A 21,283-nucleotide genomic window follows, 5' to 3' on the forward strand; every position below is an offset into this window, starting at 1 on the left:
AAACAAAAACACTGCAACAGAGGTTCAGAACTGCTTACAAACGAATTACAACACCACTACCTTTATGTCGTCATTAAATTCAGACAGGTCTTTTGTTAGGAATCCCAAAGGGTTTGCTCCTATTCTAGTCAATTAAGCAGGCATCATCTCAGCCCCCAAAGGTGAAGCTCTACAAAGGGAAATGAAAAATGCTTGCACTGCAGAAAGGTAAATCAAGGGGGAAAAAAAAAGCAGGGAGATACACAGCAAAGGAACAGCAGAGCAGCCACAGAGCTGGGATGGGTATTAGTTGCCGATGCCATTTACAGTCAAAACATTATACTGTGGAAGTTTTAATCCTTTCAGTCTTCAGTATATACAGAACCCTGGATGCCCTGACTCACAGAGCACGCAGACACAGAGCTCACAGACATCCCACCAGCAATTACTCACGGCCTTCATGACAGACCTCACATTCCACAGAGGCTGTGCTTGTGGAATGACCCCACTACACGCACAGGCTGTGGAATGTGGTGGGTATCAGGCAGAGATCCCTGCACACTGAGATTAAACTCCATCCATCTTCTCAGTAAAATCAGCTCACACGTTCTGTAAACACAAGTGCAATACTTTCTGAGAGAAAGACAACGATCCCAGTATTGATGTAACACTACATAGGGAGCAGGTCAGTTGAAGCTGCAAGACCACTCCCAACAAACAGTGAATAGAAGAGCCAGCCGAGGAAATCAATCACCTGCTTCAGCTAAGCATGAAGACGCAATGAGGATCAGACCCAAACCATCTGTCACTTTCTCACACCCCCAAGAAAAGGTTGCAGCGATCCCTTCCTACTGAGATGTGACATCTCACAGAAATGAAAGGAGGAAACTCATCCTGCTGCACATTTTTGCTTCCTTTAGCTACTAAAAGCATCTCTGTTTTGATCACCAACTGCTATCTGAGTCTTAGCATTCTTTTGACCTCCTTCCTTGGAAATGCAGTGAGCTCTCTGTGGAGTTTGCCTTGGTTCCCCTCTCAGACAGCTGTGATTAATTCCATATTCAAGCTCTTGAGTTAATTCTCTCATTAGATCACTTTCCTTCTTCATGGAATGATTATTCCCACAAGAGAAATGAGAAAAACTAAAACAATATTGTGTTAGTATTTGACACACTGCATCCAGGATGTTTACTTTAAATCAAGTTGCTTGGAATTGCTCCAGACCTTCGGCTTAAACAAGAATCTTCCAACCAGTGGGGAACTGCAGCCACATGTTGCACAACGTTCCTATTTCACTGGAATTTCAACAAACTTCCTGCTAGGTAAATGTACCCTGAACATAAACCTCTCCACACAAGTAAGTCAGAAGACAACACCTGAATTGCTGGAACACACCTGAAAGACCTTTCTTTTCCTGACTGTTTTGTACTGTACACCCACCAGCTCTCTAACCAAGACTAGCTGTAAAAGTGCAGCTTACAGCAAGTGCTGAAACGCTACCAGTGCTCCTGAAATCACACCATTAGCTGTGAACATCACGTTCTGTCTGGAGGCTCTCACAGCTCAGACTCTCCCCAGCTGTGCTGCCTGCCAGGTGGCTCTGATGGGTCTGGGTGCCATTGCAGGACATGGTGCCCTTCAGCTGGACTCCAGCACAGCCTGCTTCTCAGTGCTAAGTGGATGCTCAGGAGAGTTTCTCAGTAACAAGTTTAAGAATGCTAAACCTGTTTGAACTGACAACTCTCTTATCAGGCAGTTACCTGAATGTTATCCTTACCTGAAGCCATATTACAGTGAGAGCAATGAAAGTACTTAGTCACTTTATCAATTAATTCCAAAGTAGACAAAAACGTTGAGAAAAGCTGAGGGCAGGAAGACAGGGCGGGGGAAGAAAACCTCAAGTTTTCATGCAAACCATGTGTGCTGAGGCTGCCTATGCAGAAAAGCTAGCTTTGAAGACCCCTCTTGTTCTCCATCTTTGACCAACTCCAGTTCAGATCTTTACCCTACACACACATGCATAATTGTTAAGATGCGTTATTTCTTGCAGGAATAAAGCTCATCTTGCTCATGGGTCTGGCCCAATCCTGCCAAGAGAGCCTTCTCGTATCTGGCCTAAGTCTAGAAAACCTGTTATTTCACTGTAAAGCACAATGAATTTTCCTACTAAGATGGGAAACATCCAGACCCTGAAGGAAAGCTTCTTCAGCCACTAAGGCTTCAGTACACCTGAGCCAACAGGAAGTTTGTGTGGTATCTAATTAGAATCTAGTGCCCCCAGCTCATTAGAGGCTTTTGACTGAGAGCAGACAACATGATTACCAGCTCCATAGGGACTCATCACACAGCTCCACCACTTCACTAAGAAAACACGCACGGCTGAGACTGATGATCTGCACCACTGCTTTATGCATGCAATGGTACTCACATGACACGTGGAGGCCTTAGAAAAAAGAAGGGTAGCTTGGAAGTGTAAAGAGCATAGTTCAGTGCACTACAGGTATTTCTAATCCGCATCACCTCTCATAAAGTGGTTCTGCACTTCTCCAGTTTCAGCTTCCCTAGAAGTTTTACTTCAAGTTCTTACAAAATGTAGGGAAATTGAGCAAGAATGGTTGCATCCTATGGGAGTTTTATGAGCTGGACACCAAAGCATGATAGAAGCTCCTTTCCTTTTTGGTGAGGCCATTCAACACCCATCTGGTAGGTCACGTGTACTGAAATACAAATGGTAGCTACAGCAGGTAATGAGAGAAGAGCTGAAAAACAGCAACTGAAAAGTGATTCTCTATCACAAAACATTCCATAAGGTTTGTCATACCTACAAACAGCCAAGGTCTGAGTTTCACATCTCCTCTGCAACAGAGAACTTTAGCAATGAAGTATCATAAGAAACACTTTGGGATTATTCTTTGATTATTATGTCAAAACGATCCCCAAAGCTACAGGTACAGGAGACAGTACAGCACAACTGCAACTTTCAAATCAATTATTGTTCTTGTAGGTTTTTTGAGACTAAAAGCCCTTCATTTTATGGAGCTCAGGAAAAAAAAAAATCTAAGACCTTCCTATAATAGAGAACTACAATACCCAGACAAGTAACATATATTAGCCACCCATTCTTGCTGCATGTTCAGAAAATATCATCCTGTTCAGACAGCACCACCTGCAGGATTTGAGAGTGGAAGCAGACACCTCACCCAGCAGAGCACCACCCAGGTGTCTGGACAGGTTTCCTATAGAAGCCCTCAACCAGAGAAATCTGAGCAGGCAGGGAACTCCATGAAATATCCCAAGGAAGACTGCAGTTCTTCGGCCCCCTGGCACAGCACAGGGCTTTTTCAGGAGAAAGCCTAAAAATGTTATTTGTCAGATTGCTCTCACTGAGAGGTCTTGGTATTGCAATAGCAGCACTTCTGTGCAGGTGTGGCCAGTGGGGAACACGGAGGAATACCTGCCATGCCTTTTTTGACACCTGTCCTATGGGTCAGTAAGCGCTCAGCTGGCTTCCGGCAAACACCATGTTAGGAACCTATTAAATTAAAACTGAAATCATCTTTAATTCCTTCACTGTGATGTGTTGTCATTCTTGGTATTAATCAAAAGGCTTCTTGTTACACAGTACAATTTCACTGTCAAATGTACTTACAGACTTATTACAAAAAAAAAAACCCTAGTCTGCTTTAGGAGATGCACAACAGCATATGGGAGCATTAACTCCATCTTGTATGGCCTCCGCGTGGTTATAAAAGAAACATGCTGAAGCAGTGCCCTCTTCTGTACACACAACTAGTCAGCCACATTAACACAGTGCAGGACAGGCCTTCAGGGCAAAATTAGCAGTCTCAACAATGCTATTCTGTGCCTGTAAATTTGGCACTATGGTGTGAAATCCTAATGCTGGCCAAGCGTCTACCAGCTGACATCAGCCTGCGCCTGAGCACTGAGAGGAATTCTAAGCCTTTTACTCACAGGCCACTTCCAATGAATAAAATGTCAGCACAAAGACAGCTCTGGATTCTTTTCCTGATTCATCAATGAAAGAAAATTCTCAAAGAATTTATCAGCCTGGCCTAAAATATATATTGAGCCATATCAGCATGCACCCAACGCATGCAACTGCAGGAACCTTACTTTTCTATTTAAGTATGTATTTTCTATGGATGTTTTTTTAAGACCGGCTCAGAAGATCGTTTTACCATTCTAATGTCAAGAACAAAATGCTGATGAATGGAGAAAGCAACAGTCCCCAGAGAGTATCACAATTCAGATTTCTTTTCTGGAAGCACATTTAAAAGTTATTACAATGAAATATTGAATCATAAGAAAAGCCTGAGGGGCCATGACCATTGTAACTGTAAGCAGACATGTTTCTCTTTTCCCATACTCACAGTAAATAGATATGGAAGTGGTCCAAGAGGCTTATTTATTTATTTAAAATTTGGCTGCATGTCATGTTGCTGAAATTATCATGGAAAATTCAGCAGGGATGCTTTTGTATCAGCGCTGGCTTTTTCAGACCCAAGGAATGAGAGGTGTAACTCAGTATGCGAAGCTCTTCCCTTGGTCAGTGCCCAGACATGCAGTGACTCAGTGAATCACACAAAGACGGCCCTGCCTCGGGACCAGCTCTGACCCCAGGCACCCTCAAAGTACTACAGGGCACTGTGGTGAAGCATCCATACTGGAATGAAGAGGAAGACCCAAATGCAGCATGATGCCATACTGAGGTGTGTGGGCTGGCCATCCTTCAGGCAGTGCTGACCATGATGCCACACCGAGGATATACAGCCCCCATCATCCCATTCTCTAGGACTGCCTCAGGCAGAGGTTAGCTGTCATTTCTCCTCAGAAAAGAATGTAATATAATCACAGAATCATTAGGGCTGGAAAAGATCACCAAAACATCTAGTTCAACTCCACTCCACCATGCCCACTGACCACGTCCCTCAGTGCCACATCTCTGCAGTTCTTGAACACCTCCAGGGATGGTAACACCATCACCTCCCCTGGCAGCCTGTGCATCACTGCTCGTTGGAAGAAGAAATTGTTCCTAATATCCAACCTGAACCTCCTCTGGTGCAACTTAAGGACATCACTTCTCATTATCACAGCTACAAGGAGAAGAAGCCGACCCTCACCTCACCATAACCTCCTTCCAGAGAGTTGTAGAGAGCAATGAGGTCCTCCCTGAACCTCCTTTTGTTTCAGACAGAACAATACCAGCTCCTTCAGCTGCTCCCCGTAACACCTGTGGTCCAGACTCCTCATAGCTCCATTGCCCTTCTCTGGACACACTCCAGGGCTTCCATGTCTATCCTACCACGAGGGGCAGTCAGTTTCCCCCTCACAAACACATTACAGTGTCTGGGATCACAGCTTGCAGAGGTAAGCCTGAGAGGAGTATGACTGAGTCTGTAAGGCAGTGCAGAAGGCCACTGTCACCACACAGAGAATCACACTGCACCCGTTATTGAAAGGGACTCGCAGGTATCACAGAGTCCAACTCCTGGCTTCACACAGGCCCACCCAAAAACCAAACCATATTTCTGAGAGCATTTTCTAAATGCTTCCACGTCTCCAACGGGCTCTGTGCCATAGGAAGCCTGTTCCACCTGCTGATCGCCCTCAGCACCGCAGGCAGTAATGTCATCTATCAGGAGAATGATTGAAATTCACATTAAAAAAGCACCTTACAGAGAAGGGTCCATGGGAACGTTGGCCAGAGCTGCGAGCAAACAGGCTCCACAGGGGCAAGCGACCAGGCAGGCACACGGACAAAGGATCAAGCACTGCCAAGACAGGCGCGCTGCGAAGCCGCTCGAGGCCGCCGCCGCCGCCGCCACGCGCCCTCCTCGCCGCACGCCTCACAGACGAAGGCACGCACTCCCACCACCCGCACCGCGCATGCGCTGCGGAAAGGCGCGAGCACCGCCCGTTGCAGGCGCGGGTGGGGGGAGCTGCGCGTGCGCGAGCTCCGCCCCTCAGGGCGGTCAGAGGGCGAGAGGGGCGGTCGCGCCTCAGTGAGCGTCATGGCGTGTGTCGCGGCGGGCATCGCCGGCGGGAGCTCATTTTCGGACCGCCACGCTCGCCTCCTGCTGGCTCAGATCAACCGGCTGCGCGTCGGGCAGAGCTTCTGCGACGTGCGGCTGGAGGTGGGCCGCGAGACGTTCTCCGTGCACCGCCTGGTGCTGGCGGCCAGCAGCCCGTACTTCGCGGCGCTCTTTGCGGGCGGCATGAAGGAATCGGGGCGGGACGTGGTGCGGATCGCGGGCGTCGAGGCGGGCATCTTCCACACGCTACTGGACTTCATCTACACGGGTAACGGTGGGGCTGGGGGTCCCGTCCGTGAGGGGGGAGGGCGGTGGTCCCGTCTGTGAGAGGGGCGGGCGGTCTCTGTGAGGGGTCCGGCCGTGGGGTGGCGGGCTCTGCCAGCGCTCCGTTGCTCGCGCACGGCTTACAGCGGAGCTCCGCCGTCCTGTGCCCACCCGCAGGCGTGGTGAGCATCGGCGAGCACAACGTGCAGGAGCTGATCGTCGCCGCGGACATGTTGCAGCTCAGCGAGGTGGTGGAGCTGTGCTGCGAGTTCCTGAAGGGCCAGATCGACCCACTGAACTGCATCGGCTTCTTCCAGTTCTCCGAGCAGATCGCCTGCCACGACCTGCTGGAGTTCACAGAGGGCTACATCCACGCGCACTTCCTGGAGGTGCAGGCTGGGGAGGAGTTCCTGGCGCTGAGCAAGGAGCAGCTGGTGAAGATCTTGCGGAGTGAGGACCTGAGCATTGAGGACGAGTACCAGGTGTTCCTGGCTGCTATGCAATGGATTTTGAAGGATCTGGGAAAAAGAAGGAAGCACGTGGTGGAAGTGCTGGAGCCTGTGCGATTCCCTCTGTTGCCGGCACAAAGGCTCTTAAAGTACATAGAAGGTGAGCGCAAAAAAGCCAGGAGTATCAGATGTTTGTTTTCAGACAAGCCGTTTTAACCAAGTCTTTTCTAATCTGTTTCTTTCGTCAAGGTGTTCCAGATTTCAGCCTTCGGGTGGCTCTGCAAACTCTGCTGAAAGAATACTGTGAAGTCTGTAAATCTCCTAAAGAAAACAAGGTCAGCAGTTTTCTGCAAGCTTCTAAAGGTCGTCCACGGAGGAAAGCCAGGAAGTACCTTTATGCAGTAGGTTAGAATGTGGCTCTTTGAAACTTATAAAACAAATGATGAAGTAGTATCTTCTATTACAGTACTGACAGAAATGCTGGACTACTTTTTATTCAATGGGAAGACACAAAAAGAGCAGTATGCTTCATCTGGCTGATTTGCAGTCTTGGCTGCTTTCTACTTAAAATTGCACAGTGGGGGAGCATTCATATTTTGTATTGTTATGACGTGGCATTCAAAGCCTAGATCTGCCTTTTAAAAGTTATTTGCCTTGGGTGGAAAGCTGCAAATCAGCATGGTTCACTAGAGGAAATGCATACTGGCATATACAGATTCCCTGCACTTTTTTTTTTTTCTGAAAGCTGATGTTTTCTCAGTACAGGATATTTATTTGATGGGATACTTGCGATCTCAAGTTTTCACCAGAGCTACAGCACTGTATTGAAAATAAATACTTTTTCCTCCACCCTGTGAGAAGTAATAATTGTAAGATAGCAAAAGCTGGTCTGTGCCTTTTACCAAGAATATGAATATCTGTAGTGATACAATGAAGTGCAGTAGCACAAGTTACCTGACCTTCAAGGTGACCTTTCTTCTGTATGTGATGGAGAACTAATGCAGTTTGGAAAAGCCTGATTCCTACTAACAGTAGAGTGCTGTTGCTATGGATTTTCTGTTGGCTTTTCTTCTGCGTTTTACATGTTAAGATCATGGGGTTGAGCAGGAAGCTCTTACTCAGCTGTGACCTTTCCATTTGCTTTCTAGGAGGGTACACCCGACTGCAAGGAGGACGTTGGAGTGACAGCAGAGCCCTCAGCTGTGTGGAGCGATTCGACACTTTCAGCCACTACTGGACTACGGTGTCTTCCCTCCGCCAGGCCCGTAGTGGGCTGGGTGTGGCTGTTGTTGGAGGAATGGTCTATGCCATTGGAGGTAAAACCTGAAACAAGCACGCACTTTGGGCACATTCCTAATGCTAATGGTAATATAAATGTTAAATAAGTGTCTGTTATATGAAGTATGCATGTTCTTTTGAAAGAGAATACCCAATGAAATTAACTGAAGAGCTGATATGCATCAGAGAGAGACATTGTCATCTTGCTATGATTTCAGAAAGCTGAATAGATTGTGTTTATTTTAGGAGTATGTGCCCTGTAGTGGTACAGTAAACTCCTGTTCCTTAACTGCAATGTAAGAATATCAATTTTGTTATATTTTGATCATTCTTAGGCTAGAATTGATAGATGCAGAAGTTCATTTCCTCACAAATGAGTGGTTAAGTAGCCAGTACATTATTGGTGCTGGGTCCTGCACTGACTTACTAACTTGATAGGGATTGGTGCTTTGTGCTTTGTTTGTGGACATGTTTACTCTTGGAGATGGACGTTTTCTTCAAAAGTAAGCCTGCAGTATTGCATAGGCCTAACACTGCACAGTCTAAAGTCCAGTACTTCCAGTTTTCCTGACTGAATTTAAGTCCTTCAGGGATGTAGAGTCTTCTGTTAAAAAGATACTGGAGAAATCATGGGTAGAGGTTTTAAAAACTATTTTTCCTCGAAATAGTACTGAGGAAGCCAGCAGTAGGTAATATAAATTGTAGCTTCAGTAATAGCTGAATTTAGGGTATCTTGCTTCTCTATTGTTGCTGCTGTGAGTGTACTGGTTAGGGTTCCAATGTTGGCCATTTCTTGGTCAACTTGGTCAGCAATTGGTTGGGGGATGACCTGCTGGAGGGGAGCTCTGCGGAAGGGGACCTGGGTGTCCTGGTGGATGACAGGTTGGCCATGAGCCAGCATTGTGCCCTTGTGGCCAAAAAGGCCAATGGCATCCTGGGGTGCATTAAAAAGAGCGTGGCCAGCAGGTCGAGAGAGGTGATCCTCCCCCTCTACTCTGCCCTGGTAAGACCTCATCTGGAGTACTGCATCCAGTTCTGGGCTCCCCAGTACAAAAAAGACAGGGATCTCTTGGAAAGAGTCCAGCGGAGGGCCACGAAGATGGTGAAGGGCCTGGAGCATCTCTGCTATGAGGAAAGGCTGAGTGAACTGGGTCTGTTCAGCCTTGAGAAAAGAAGACTGAGAGGGGACCTGATCCAGGTCTACAAATATCTAAGGTGTGGGGGGCAGAATGGCGAGGCCGGACTGTTTTCAGTGGTGAGTGGAGACAGGACAAGGGGAAACGGCTGGAAACTGCAGCATAGGAAGTTCTGCACAAACATGCGCAAGAACTTCTTTACAGTGAGGTGACGGAGCACTGGAACAGGCTGCCCAGGGAGGTGGTGGAGTCTCCTTCTCTGGAGATGTTCAAGACCTGCCTGGATGCCTGCCTGTGCGACCTACTGTAGGGAACCTGCTTTGGCAGGGGGTTGGACTCGATGATCTCTGGAGGTCCCTTCCAACCCCTACAGTTCTGTGATTCTGTGATTCTTAGTGGCCATTCTTTCCTCTTGTGGTATAGCAACTCTGAGGTAAGCATATATCAGTGTTCAGATACACTGAGAGGTGTTAGGTACTCTGCAGTCTTGTGTGCTATGGGTAATTGCGTCTCTTCTTTCACTTCTAATCTTGTAGAAGCGCACAGAATGAGAGGCAAGACATCTGCTTGTCTGCCTACCTGGAAGGGCTTGTTAGGTATGTTTGCACAAGGATGTGATGAGTACCTCTACCTGCCAGTCCTTAAGGAATGCATATGCATTCATGTTACCACAGAATGCATTCTTTAGCCTTGAAAATTGTGTTGTGCTGCAAAATAAAATGTGTATAGCACTGGTTGTTCATTCCTGATGTTTTCAGTAATGTTTCAGGGAACTGTTGATGAATGCTGTTTCAAGTGATGATTCAGTTCTGGGTATCAATGAAGCTTTTGCTGTTCTGGCTGTTTGGCTAGCTGAAAGGAAAATCTTGTGTTCTTACACTCTTTTGTCCTAGGAAGAGTTGAAAAATTTGCATCTGCAGTGCAGATCTGTAGTTCCCGTGTCTCTGTGCTTTCTCTTATTACGCAGGTGAGAAGGACTCAATGATTTTTGACTGTACTGAATGTTACGATCCTGTCAGTAAGCAGTGGACGATTGTGGCTTCCATGAACCATCCTCGCTGTGGACTGGGAGTGTGCACATGCCGTGGTGCTATCTATGCTTTAGGTAATTCTTTTTTCCACTAGGTGACGTTAATCTTAGAGGTGTTAATTCATGGGACCTGTAAGTTTTTTTGGTTTTTAATATTATGGCTTAATGTTACCTATCTGCAGCTTTGAAAAAGACCTGTTCAAATGAGCATTAGTACACCAGGTCTCTGTGGATTAGTTATTGTTCAGCTCTAACTTATTTCCCTAGCAGAATTGATGTTGTTCTGTTGCAGGACACACAGTGTTACCTGCAATTTAGGCACTGCTTCATACCATTAAATGCTTTCCTGTGTTTGTTGGCATTTGCAGGAGGTTGGGTTGGGGCAGAGATCGGCAACACAATTGAAAGATTTGATCCTGAAGAAAATAGTTGGGATGTGGTGGGAAGCATGGCTGTGCCCCGTTATTACTTCGGATGTTGTGAAATACAAGGTGAGGATTGTTAAGCTTGCTTCCAAAACCCTCTTGGGCTCTTGGAACTCTTCAGAAACAGTTATGTTTCAGTCACGAGTTCTTACTTTTGTCTTGTCCTGTCATTTGCAGAAGATTGTGCCTTGCTTTTTTGTCCTCCTAACGTGTTTCTACAGAAATTATACTATAGAGGTCTTTCTCTGTCTGCTGCCTTTTATGTCATGAAAGTAGTTTATATATGGCTGTTGGTATGATTATCCAGCTAACCTATTAAGTTGATTATCCTTCCTGCTATTGCTTTTATGTATCTCCAGCTTTTGGGTTCATGTGCATGTCTTTTTGACAACCTGTGGCAATTCTTCAGATTATTTCGGGACAGTTGTGTCTGAAGGTTTAAGCTGTATGTGTGCTTTTTATGCATCTGATCCAAGTATTGACAGAAGCTCCAGCCTTCTGAATTCTCCACCCTTCACTTGATTGACGGTTGCTTTCATCACAGCTTCTAGTGCTTGAGCACAGGGTTACTTACCTGAAAACTTTGTGTGCTAATTCTGGACAAATAAAGGATTCTATTTGGTATTCTTGAATCATCTTAGTGGCAAGCTGAAATGGATGCCATGAGAAGCATTTTCTGTCTTTCAAGACTTTGTATTGTGAAACCTCACATAGGAAAAACTATATTTCTACAGGTCTAATTTATGTTGTTGGTGGTATCAGCCATGAGGGAGTAGAGCTGCGTTCTGTTGAAGTCTACGACCCGCTATCTAAATGTTGGTCTGAGCTTCCTCCCATGGGCACCCGAAGAGCGTATCTCGGTGTAGCTGCTCTCAATGATTGTATCTATGCTGTTGGAGGCTGGAATGAATCTCAAGATGCGCTTGCTACTGTAGAAAGATACTCCTTTGAAGAGGTATGGTGGAGTCCCTTCCTTTCAGAAATGTAGACTGCGTGGACTTTGTGTAAAATGCTGTGGAAGTAGCCTGCTTCCTTCCTTTAAAAAGAAAAAAACAAATAATTTCCAGCTCTGCTTTTCCTACTGGCTGGTAATCCAAGTTGGGGGTGGAAGGAGTTCCGGTGATATCTGAGTCTGTCTGTCCTAACCAGCTTGTAGCATTCTGCTGATCTAACCCGTATGTTTATGAAAACTGTATGCATGCTTTTGGGAAACTGGAAGCTAACCAAGCTCAGATACTTCATACTTAGGTAAATACTTGTCAAAGTAGAGGTAGTGGAATAAATTTCCCCTTCTCCTTCTGCGATAGAATGAATTACACTCTCCAGAGAGAACAAGTAAGAGTTGCCCTTTGCTGCGTGACTTGAGAATCTCTCTTCTGCATAAAAATGTGGTGGTTGTTTCAATGCAACTAGAAAGATTGCTTTGAATGCAGTATTAGTCCTGGCTATTACTGCTCATGTTTATATGATGCTCTTTGCAACAGAAAGTTGCTGAAAGCAGCATGTATTCCATGGTGGCATTCTGTTCTGCACTGTTCTCCTTGTTTCCCATCTCAAAGTGCATATGGTTCTCTGATCTGGAGACGGGCTGCATCACACGGTGACTGAAGAAAGGAAGGGGTGTTGTGTAGACAGGGTGTGATCTGTTCTTTAGAGACTGCTACCGCATGGACCTCCTGTGAAAGTGCTGGCATTACAGTATCAATAACACACTTGCTACTATGCACATAGCATAGTGTTTGAATTGTGATGTTTGCATAGTTAACGTGTTTCAGTCTTTAAGGCTAAAAAGCTGCTTTTATCAGAATTGGGCCATATCCTAAAACTACTTGTTGATTTTTATTTTTATTTTTTTTATTTTATTTTTTTTTTTCTTCATGTTCTCATTAGGAAAAGTGGGTCGAAGTTGCACCAATGAAGATGCCAAGAGCTGGTGTCTGTGTTGTGACTGTGAATGGATTTCTTTATGCCTTGGGAGGCCGTGCTCCCAGTCATGACTTTGCTGCTCCGGTAACCTCTGACTCTGTTGAAGTTTATAACCCTCACATGGACAGTTGGACTGAAACTGCCAACATGATCACCAGCCGCTGTGAAGGAGGTGTAGCTGTGCTGTAAAGTGCAAGGAAGAAAACTCATCCAAGGAATGAGTATCTGCCTCCTCTGGTTTCCGGTTTCATTGGCTAGAAACCTCTTCTATCAGCAGAACCTTCAGTAGAAACAGGGGCTTAGATCAGAGGGCTTTTCCGAAGCAAAAGGAAATATTAAAACTCTTGCCCTTCAAAGTAAATGGGCTTATCCCAGAGTAGGAATGCCTCTTATGACTGGATTAAGATTTATTAAATGCCAAACTTGCCCTGTACCGATCTGAAGAAATCATTCCAGCACACTAGAGGTGTTAGATCTCAGATGTGTCAGTCAGTATCTTCAGCTGGCCTTACACTCTGGAAGAAGGTTGCTATGGATGGCTAGGAGTTCCCTGCCGATAAAAGCAGGCTGGCTACTTGACTGGCATTAGTTGTCCTTTGCTGATAGAAAACAAGAAAAAGAAGAGATGGGAGAGACTTGGTACCTCCACTTAGGACCTAGATGCATTTGAGCCTCTCTGCTGCTGCAGGACATGGGCACTAAATATTAATTAGATGTTTACTTTCCTGCCACCCCCCCAACTTTGATGGTAAGTGGCTGAGGACTTCCTATTATGGAAAGCTATTCTTGCAGTTCTAATAACGTCATTCCACTTCAGCACAGGCTTTTTTTACTCAGTGGAGTCAGCGATGGCAATAGAGCTCCTTTTCTGTATAAACTGATTATTTTAAATGGAAGCGGCATTAGTTAGATGAGTTGTTTTTGCAGTAAGGACAGCTCTTAGACTAAAAACCTAAGGAAAACCTTTTGCCCATTTTTTTTTTTTTCCTTTTTTTGTTAACTGTGTTTTATGCTGTGTGACACGTGCTGTGATTTGGCATCTGAATACATGCTCTTATACAAGGTTCACACGTTCATCCTTGCTGCATTTTATACCTTGCCTCTTCCAAATTAGTGTGGACAGAGCCTTTTGTAGTGGAAATAGCTGTGTTCAGCATTGAGGTGATGCTGTTAGTGTGTCTTTCCTTAAGGAATTCATATTTAGCTTGGATACACTCCTAGAATACTCGCCAGGAGTTTGGAGTTATTTCTAGCTTCATCAAATGAGTGTTGTACTTGAAGTTGCTTTTTGCACACTGCAATTGCATTGTCTGCACAGCTGTGGATGACTCAGATAGGAGTCTGAAATAAAGCTGCTTGAATATGAGATACAGTGTTACCCTAGACCGTAAAATCACAACTGGAATGGCAGAGAACAGGAAGCCTGCATTATGAGACAAGGGGGCACTCGTACCAAGCCCACATCTCTTTCATGCAGCTAACAAATTAACCGATGAGTAAAAGCCCCCAGAGTCAGTGTTGCAGGTACATTAGGAATCCAGGTTTTGCATTCTAACACAGGACTGAGAGATTGCCAGGTTAAAATGTGCTAGATGATTGAGCATTTGTTTTCTCTGATCACTCAATCATTGTATATGTTTTACTTCAAAATTATTTCTTAATTATGTCTATTTGTCTTTTTTCAAGTTTGAACTTGTTTTAAGCAGTTTTTGTAATAAAATATACTTTCATAACTGAATATGGAATACTCTTGAATAGGGTGTTTTCCTACCATAATGTCTTGTATTGTTGCTGTTTTCATCTAGTGAGTTGTCCTGTTCTTTAACTGAAGTCCTGTTCCTGGTAGGACGCTGGGAGAGAGTGATGATACATTTTGCCTGCTTCAAGCTGCAAATACCACACTTCTGTAGTAAAATTCTCATTAATTTCTCTTCAGTATAAAGTCACTGCAAGTGTGGCTGCCTTATCAGCTCCATGCAGCCCTCTCTGAAATGAAATTATAGGTAATATTTCTTAAGTTTTGTTATTTGTTGAGGAACCTTCTTGAGACACACGAGAAACACCGTCTTCACTATATTTTATTCATTTGGGAATTCTATGCACTCACTTCTCCTTCCCATAAGCTTTCTGGTTCAGATTATCTTGAGGGCGTCTGCTGTTGGTCTAAAGCTGCCTTCTCCAGTTCCTGTGGTTGATTTTGATGTTTGAGCTTGGAGGCTGTAATCAACTGCTCCCAGCTACTCAGCAATCTTTCCCTGACGCAGACCAAAATCTGGATCCACTTAAAAACTGTCATATTTAAAAAAGAATAACACTGTGTTTACAAATAAAGTTTCTATTTATTTTATATTCGGAGAGCATCAAGTATACTGCTGATTTGGGGATATGGTGCTGTTAATGCATAAAAGGTAATGGGGTAAGAGAAGGAGAGATTCATGGACATAGCTGCTGTTTCAGCAACACCATAGAAGAAGATGGCATCATCTTTAGGCAGGTTTCCTAAATTGTTCTTTGCAGAATGAGCAGATAAAACTGAAGTTATGGTGGGTGCTTTGTTCTTCACTAACCAACAGTGCTTTATGTGTACTATGAGGATCACATAAATTGGTCCTGAGGGTACATGGATATCAAACATTGCCTTTCTTCTTGCATCTTAAGATAAAAAGCCTATAGTAACTACGCTCATATGCAATGTATTAAGCTTCCTCAGGTAGCTGAGGATAGAAAAGAAAATCTGTGTGATGGGCTCTTGTTTCTTCTTTGAGATTTCGTTAGGAAGGAGACTTACATGCAAAGCTGTGTCAAGAACCAGCTACTCAGGGAGAGCGTGCAGGCCACAACTGCGTTTGTACCTTCCCAGGGTGCACAAATAAAACTACTCTTGAGGAGGGAGAAGACAAACTTCTTTCAATTCTACTGCCTGATCCTTCCGTGTTAGCAGTAGATCTGTGTTCTACCAAGCAGCAAGCGATGGTACTTTAACTTAGGAATATAATGGTCCTTTATGATTACGTGTTGCAAGCAGCTTCACTGCTTAAGACCAAGCAAAATCTAGGAGCAGATGGGCTGGCTCTCCTTTCCATTTAAGTCTAAATAGTAAGATGATCTTCTTTTGTAGCACTTCATTGAAGATAAAAAGTTGCCCCTTCCAGCCTTCCCCATGGCAGCTTAATGATATACTTCAGGTGAACTCTGACCTCAGCTTGCCACTGCGAACAAACCTCACCTACCCCTTCTTTCCACTTTAAGTTCTATGTGATTAAGCTCTGGACATCTCCTCAATTTGAAATAAGGTTGAGTTCTTGGTGGGTTTTTTTCACACTTCCACAAAACAGGAACTGAAGGTGTATGTACTTCTGCACAATTCTCTATTTCTTTCAGTGATAAACGTACTGCTTTCACCTTGACATCATTTAGAGCACACACCACTACATCATTGTTCTCCCTCCCACAGAATGTTATAACATTATAGTCAAACCAGATACTTCGATAATTCAGAACACAGCAATTCATACCCACGACACGTGAATCTCCCTTTTAAATTCATCTAATCTCACTCAGGAACGATGCTTTGTTCCACAGATAATGGCAGATTCTGGCCTGTCTTGGACACAATCAGTATTTAGAGTGCTTCCCTTCTAAAGCTGCTATGAACTTACTTGCTCCAAGAATAAGCATCTTGATCAATGCCCTCTTATGACTTCTGAGCACAAATAAGTCTTTATTTCCATATGACCTCAATGCAAATACATTATTAACAAATAAACAGCTTTTTCCCCTTGCTTTATTGTTTTGTGTTCTGCTTTTCGGGTCTGCTGTTAATTAAATTCTCATGATCAGAAACCATCTTCACGGCTAAAGTAGCTAACAGTGATAATACTGCCACCACTGTTACCACTATCCTCAGTCCTTTAAACCAAAGAGGATAGGTAGGAAGAAGGGAAAGGTCGTAGTGTAATGCTATCCCTAAGCTCAGTACAATCATTACTGCACTGCTAGCGATATCTTTAAAAAGCAAGGCTTGCCAGGCGAGCAGAGGAAGAATGGTGCTGTTGGCCAGGTTCAGCCAGTCTGGCTTGGCTGGGCTGTTTTCTGGGACAGCAAATCCCCACCTCATTCCCCCTATGAAAGAGACGATGACAGCACCATACGTAACCTGAACAAATGCCAGCTCTGGGTGGTAGGTCCTTTGGAAAACCATTAATAGCGGCATAGAAACAAGTGGAATTAGCCCTGCAAGGCTTAAGTAAAGGGCTGGCTTTGGAGAATCCTTCAGTGATTTCATACTCTGTCGCAACAGGCCTGGCTCTCGAGGAGGTTCTTGGGGAGGCTTTTTCTTTAAGAGTGGGAAAGACGTGTGAAAAGCCTGGAGTTTGACTGCACACACCGATAGTCTGCTGAGGCTCAGAGGTCTTGAGAGAAGACAAACATTTCTCTGCAGGGAGAGACAGGGAGAGGAGCACCTTGTCTTATTCTTTCCATGCAGGAGTAGTCTGGGACCAGTTAGCTTCTGCAGCTGCAATTAAAAAGTTTGTTCTTTTGAGCACCTTACAACACAGACGTTATTGTCCTACAGTTACCTGGAGTATCTATAAAATATTGAACTGAAGAGTTTTCTTGGCTGGATAACCCCACAGCTGCCCTTCCTCAAGGCTTTCTCATGTTTTGATCTAAGCAATTAAGCTGGCACAGCTGCTCAGCTCTTCCCAGTGAGCAAGCAGACGTTGCTCACTGTGAAAACACTTTCTGCAGCCACCTCTTCTCCCACCCACCCAAAGGCTAAGGGAGCATGCATCAGGCCTGACCAGAAAGGAACACAGCATGATCACTGAACAGTGCCATCCCCGAAAGCAGCTACTATCCCATCATTGTTTAACGGCATCCGTGACGATAATTATAGGAAAGAAAAAGAATGTAAACATCAGAACGTGATTTAAAAGAAAAGGAATCAGAGCTTTGGCCAAAGGCGGCTGTAAAAATAAGGGACGTGCTCAGAATAGCTGCAATGAATGCAAGCCTACTTTCGCTTGTGAGGCACTGCTTCCCAACGCTCCAATGGCACGTTTAAAGAAAAACGGAGCTTAAAGCCTGCAGGAACTTACTTGAAGAGGCGTGCGGGAGCAGCACCGCTGTATGAGATGGAACATGCTTGCTTTGTCCGGGTCCTGAAACAGCAGCCAAGCGGGTGGCTGGCCGAACCGCGAGTAGCTCAGCTCGTGCCGCAGGCCGCGCTCAGCATTCAGACGTGCGCTTCTCACCGTGCTGTACTGAGAGGTAAAGCCTCGACGCGCTCTGTAATTATTTATCCACCGCGGGATGTTTTGCTGCAGGTCGTTCCAGGAACCGACGTTGCAGGCCAGGCGAGGAGGAAGGCCGGCCGTGCGGGACGCGGCGCTTCCTGCGTACCGGGCAGCGCTCCGGCTGGGCTCCGCCTCGGCGGTCCGGGCGGGAACGTGCACGGCGCCTCTGGTTCCGCCGCACAGGGAAGAACGCAGCCGTGCGCGGCACCCAATACGCAGCCCGATACGTGCCAGAAGAGCACCGCGCGGCGCGCAGCCGTCGTGCCGCCTGACAGCCCGGCCGCGCCCGGCCCAAGCGCCGCGGGCTCCTGAGCTGGCCGGGCCCGGCCCGGTATTTTCTCAAGCTTGCGCACGCGGACGGCCGCGAGACGCCATAGCGGAATACGATTCCCAGGCTACCCCGCGGCGCGGGGCTTTCTGGGACTCGTAGTAGTTCTCCGCGGCGCCCCAGAGACCGCGAGGACGGCGCCGATTGGCGGGGCGGGGGGCGCGCGCGCACCCTTATCCCTGCTCTGGGCGGCGGGCGCCGGGGGTGGGGGGTGCGCTCCGCGTGGCCGCCGGCGGAGCCAAGTGGGCGTGGCCCTTCCGCCTCCCGGCCCCGCCCCCCTCGCTCGCAGGCCCCGCCCCCTCCGGCCCCCGGCCGGGCAGGGCCGGGCAGCCATTTTGGGCAGAGCTTTGTTATGGTTCTGGGGCCGCAGGAGGCAGCGGGAGAGGCCTGGCCGGTGAGTGCGGCGCCCACCTCCGTTCCCCGCGCTTCGCGGCGTCTCCGTCCGCCGCTCCGCCGGGCTCGGCGCCGGCTTCCCGCCTTCCACTCTCCGATCACCGGCCCCGCGGCCTCGGAGCGGCCCGGGATGGGCCTCCCGCCAGGCCGGGACCCCTCTGGCGGCGGCGGCGGGGGGAGCGGGGCGGCCGCCGGGGGGAGCTCGGCACTCCGGACCTGCTGCCCGCGCGGCCCCGGCCCTTCCGCCGCGGCGGGGGGAGCCGCGCTCCCGGGGGGCTCCGGGCCGAGGGGTTGGGGGGGGGGGCGGCCGGGGCCGAGCTCCGCGCTTATTGTTTCCTGCCTCGGCGGAAAGTTTGCCGAGCTCTACGCCGCTCCGCTGGCGGCGCGCCGTGTCAGTGAGGGGCGCGGGGGCAGAGGCCGGGGTAAAGTCCCCGGGGCCGCGCCGGGCTTCTGCGCGGCGGCGCCGCGAGCGCGAGTTGGAAACGAAAGTGGGAGAGTCGGGCCGAGGGCCGATCCGCCGCCGTTCCGCGGTGGTTGGTCGGCTGGGGGGGGGAGGAGATCGGCGGCGACACGCGTGCCCGGCCTGGCGGAAGGAGGCCGGAGCCCCCGGGTGCCGCCCGGCCGCGTGCGGCTCCGGGTGCTGCGCCGTGTGGGGCGGTGGCGGCCGCGGGCGGTGACGGCCGAGCTGCCGGGAGCGCGCCGGGCTCCGGGCCGCCGCTGAGGGCTTTGAGTTTTGGTTCCCGCGGCAACTTCGGAGCGGCTGTTCGTGCGGCCGAGAGCTTTTCAGCGGCTCGAGGCGAGCGGCCGCTGCCGAAATCCTTCCGGCCGTGGCGGAATTTCTTAAAAACATCGGCTGCAAATCGCCTCGGATAAGCTGACCAGGTCAGCTGGCGCCGCCCTCGAGCTTCTAGTGACACAGGCGTTAGTAATGCCGATAATATTCCGGGAGGTTGGAAGCGGCCGAGGCAGGGACGTAAACACGGGCTGGGAGCGCACCTGGGCGGCTCGGAGCGGGTGGGGCTGCGGCGGGGCCCGGCGCCGCCTGCCTGCATCCCGGCTGCGGCCCGCAGCGCTGCTGGGAGCGCCGGGCGCGGGGGTGGGAGCGCTGTGCTCGGCTCTTGTGTCTGCCGAGCGGGGCTGGAAACGTCAGGTGTGGGGCGGGGGGAGAGAAAACATCGCCGTTCAACAAAAATAACCCTGTTTTTTAACGTTACTTCAGATCGCTTATAGAGAAAACTGCCTTATGAGAACTTCTAAAAGTTTGGTTTTTTTTTTCCTAGAGAAAGCATTTGTTGGCATTTTCCTCATTTACTTAAAGCTGCTTCTAAGGAAGCACGACCTTTGCATATTTTATACATCTGGTTTGTAGTCTTAATCTTGCGTGGCACTGAAGTTTCCATTGCAGATATTCTGCTTGGACTTGGAGTGAAAATATGCAGGGAACAGATGGCATTTAGAAAAAAAAGAAGTCCTGTTTGTTGGTTGTTGTTTTCTTTTCTATGAATGTTTCTGAAATAAGGAAGGAGCAGCGTGCAGATGTGATACGTATCACAAACTGAATGGATGTGCACGCTGTGCCGACTGCTGGGAGAAGTGCCTTCCTTGGAGATGTGTTTCAGGTTGCTGTCACCTTGTCTTGCTGATAGCACTGCTTGGTGCTTGGCTTGAGTGCCTCTTCAAATCGGTGTTTTAAATGAGGGGATGAAGTCACGAAAGGGAACTGATCTTCACAAACAGCTTTGGGAAATGTTAAAAATACTTTGAGAGCTGTGGGTTATCTTTTTTTTTTTTTTTTTTTTTTTTTTTTAAGAAAGCAGTGCTGTGGATGAAACTGTGAATTTCTTTGGGAGTGTGGGATGTCGGATAGCAACGACAAGAGTGCCACAAGAGAACAAACACTTCACTGGATCAAGAGCTCAAGTTGCATTTTTTTTTAACGTAGTTTCAGCATTAGGGGATTTTTGAAGCTGCTGAATGGTTTGGTTGCAGGGTGCACTTCAGGGCGTGCTGTATTCATTCATGTGAGCAGATTGGTTATGTTAAGCAGGGCCAAAACACAAAGCACTCTTCTCAGCAAAGTGCTGGTGGTTCCTGCACCGGTACGGCTTTGTCTGTGAAGGCACAGACGTGGGCTGGTTGTTGCTGTAGGTTACAGTGAGCAAGGTCATTGCTAGCGAGCTCTCCAGCTGGTGAGGCGCTCTGCGTGCAGAGGAGTTTCTTTGGGGTTTGTAAGTCCTGTGCTAACTTATTTGGCATCGAGTGCTTTCTCTCTGTTTTAGATGTTGTCCTTCTAACATGGCGGGGTAAGGAGCTGCTGCAGCGTCACTTGTGCAGCGCCTGGCATTCTGAGTAAGTGGTGCACATCTGTCTTTTGCAGAGTCGCACCAGTTTGGGTTCTCCTTACTTGTCAGGTTTGACGAAAGGCAGCGAAGTTGGCAGAAATGTGGTTCTGCTCAGCACGCCTCCCAAACGCCAGCGTGTTGTTTCACTGGTGTTCTGGAAGGTAACATGTTCCTGTGACAGTGTGCCAAACTTGAACGAGTTATTGTATGGTCAGAGGGTAAATTTACATTTTTGGGAGTAGATTTAGATGGGCCGATAGCAGCCAAATGCTCACTGTCCTGTATGTGCAAACACTGTGCAGGCTGAGAAGTTTAGGTCACGTAAAGGCTGCTAATGTGGTGGTAAGGCGGGGGGAAAGCCTATCAGCTACATTAATCAT

General features: G+C 47.5%; 3 protein-coding genes across 3 annotated transcripts in view; 2 read left to right on the forward strand and 1 right to left on the reverse strand.

The window, feature by feature from the left end:
• Positions 1-4,321: 4,321 nt before the first annotated feature.
• On the forward strand, positions 4,322-14,887 carry LOC125693044 (intracisternal A particle-promoted polypeptide). Its single transcript, XM_048944426.1, has 9 exons — positions 4,322-4,336; positions 5,679-6,300; positions 6,474-6,905; positions 6,995-7,150; positions 7,894-8,061; positions 10,127-10,264; positions 10,558-10,680; positions 11,349-11,569; positions 12,505-14,887. The coding sequence occupies exons 1-9, from the start codon at positions 4,322-4,324 to the stop codon at positions 12,727-12,729; spliced, it is 2,100 nt and encodes a 699-aa protein (XP_048800383.1). The 3' UTR covers positions 12,730-14,887.
• A 1,347-nt stretch (positions 14,888-16,234) lies between these two features.
• On the reverse strand, positions 16,235-18,269 carry TMEM69 (transmembrane protein 69). Its single transcript, XM_048946200.1, has 2 exons — positions 17,643-18,269; positions 16,235-17,056 (listed from the first exon to the last, which is right to left on the reverse strand). The coding sequence occupies exons 1-2, from the start codon at positions 17,685-17,687 to the stop codon at positions 16,325-16,327; spliced, it is 777 nt and encodes a 258-aa protein (XP_048802157.1). The 5' UTR covers positions 17,688-18,269; the 3' UTR covers positions 16,235-16,324.
• A 176-nt stretch (positions 18,270-18,445) lies between these two features.
• Positions 18,446-21,283, forward strand: part of GPBP1L1 (GC-rich promoter binding protein 1 like 1) — a 30,915-nt gene continuing 28,077 nt past the window's right edge. The window contains exon 1 of the mRNA XM_048944995.1: positions 18,446-18,562. The gene's annotated coding sequence lies outside the window, so the exon portion shown is untranslated. The remainder of the gene's footprint in view (positions 18,563-21,283) is intronic.

This window comes from Lagopus muta, chromosome 5, assembly GCF_023343835.1.
Source record: "Lagopus muta isolate bLagMut1 chromosome 5, bLagMut1 primary, whole genome shotgun sequence".
Classification (NCBI taxonomy): domain Eukaryota; kingdom Metazoa; phylum Chordata; class Aves; order Galliformes; family Phasianidae; genus Lagopus; species Lagopus muta.

Coding starts and splice junctions, on each gene's coding strand:
- LOC125693044 (XM_048944426.1), top strand. Junction 6,906..6,994: donor GCTCTTAAAGTACATAGAAG/GTGAGCGCAAAA, acceptor TCTTTCGTCAAG/GTGTTCCAGATTTCAGCCTT. Junction 7,151..7,893: donor GAAGTACCTTTATGCAGTAG/GTTAGAATGTGG, acceptor TTTGCTTTCTAG/GAGGGTACACCCGACTGCAA.
- TMEM69 (XM_048946200.1), bottom strand. CDS start 17,687: ATGTTCCATCTCATACAGCGGTGCTGCTCCCGCACGCCTCTTCAA. Junction 17,057..17,642: donor GCTCCCGCACGCCTCTTCAA/GTAAGTTCCTGC, acceptor TTTTAATTGCAG/CTGCAGAAGCTAACTGGTCC.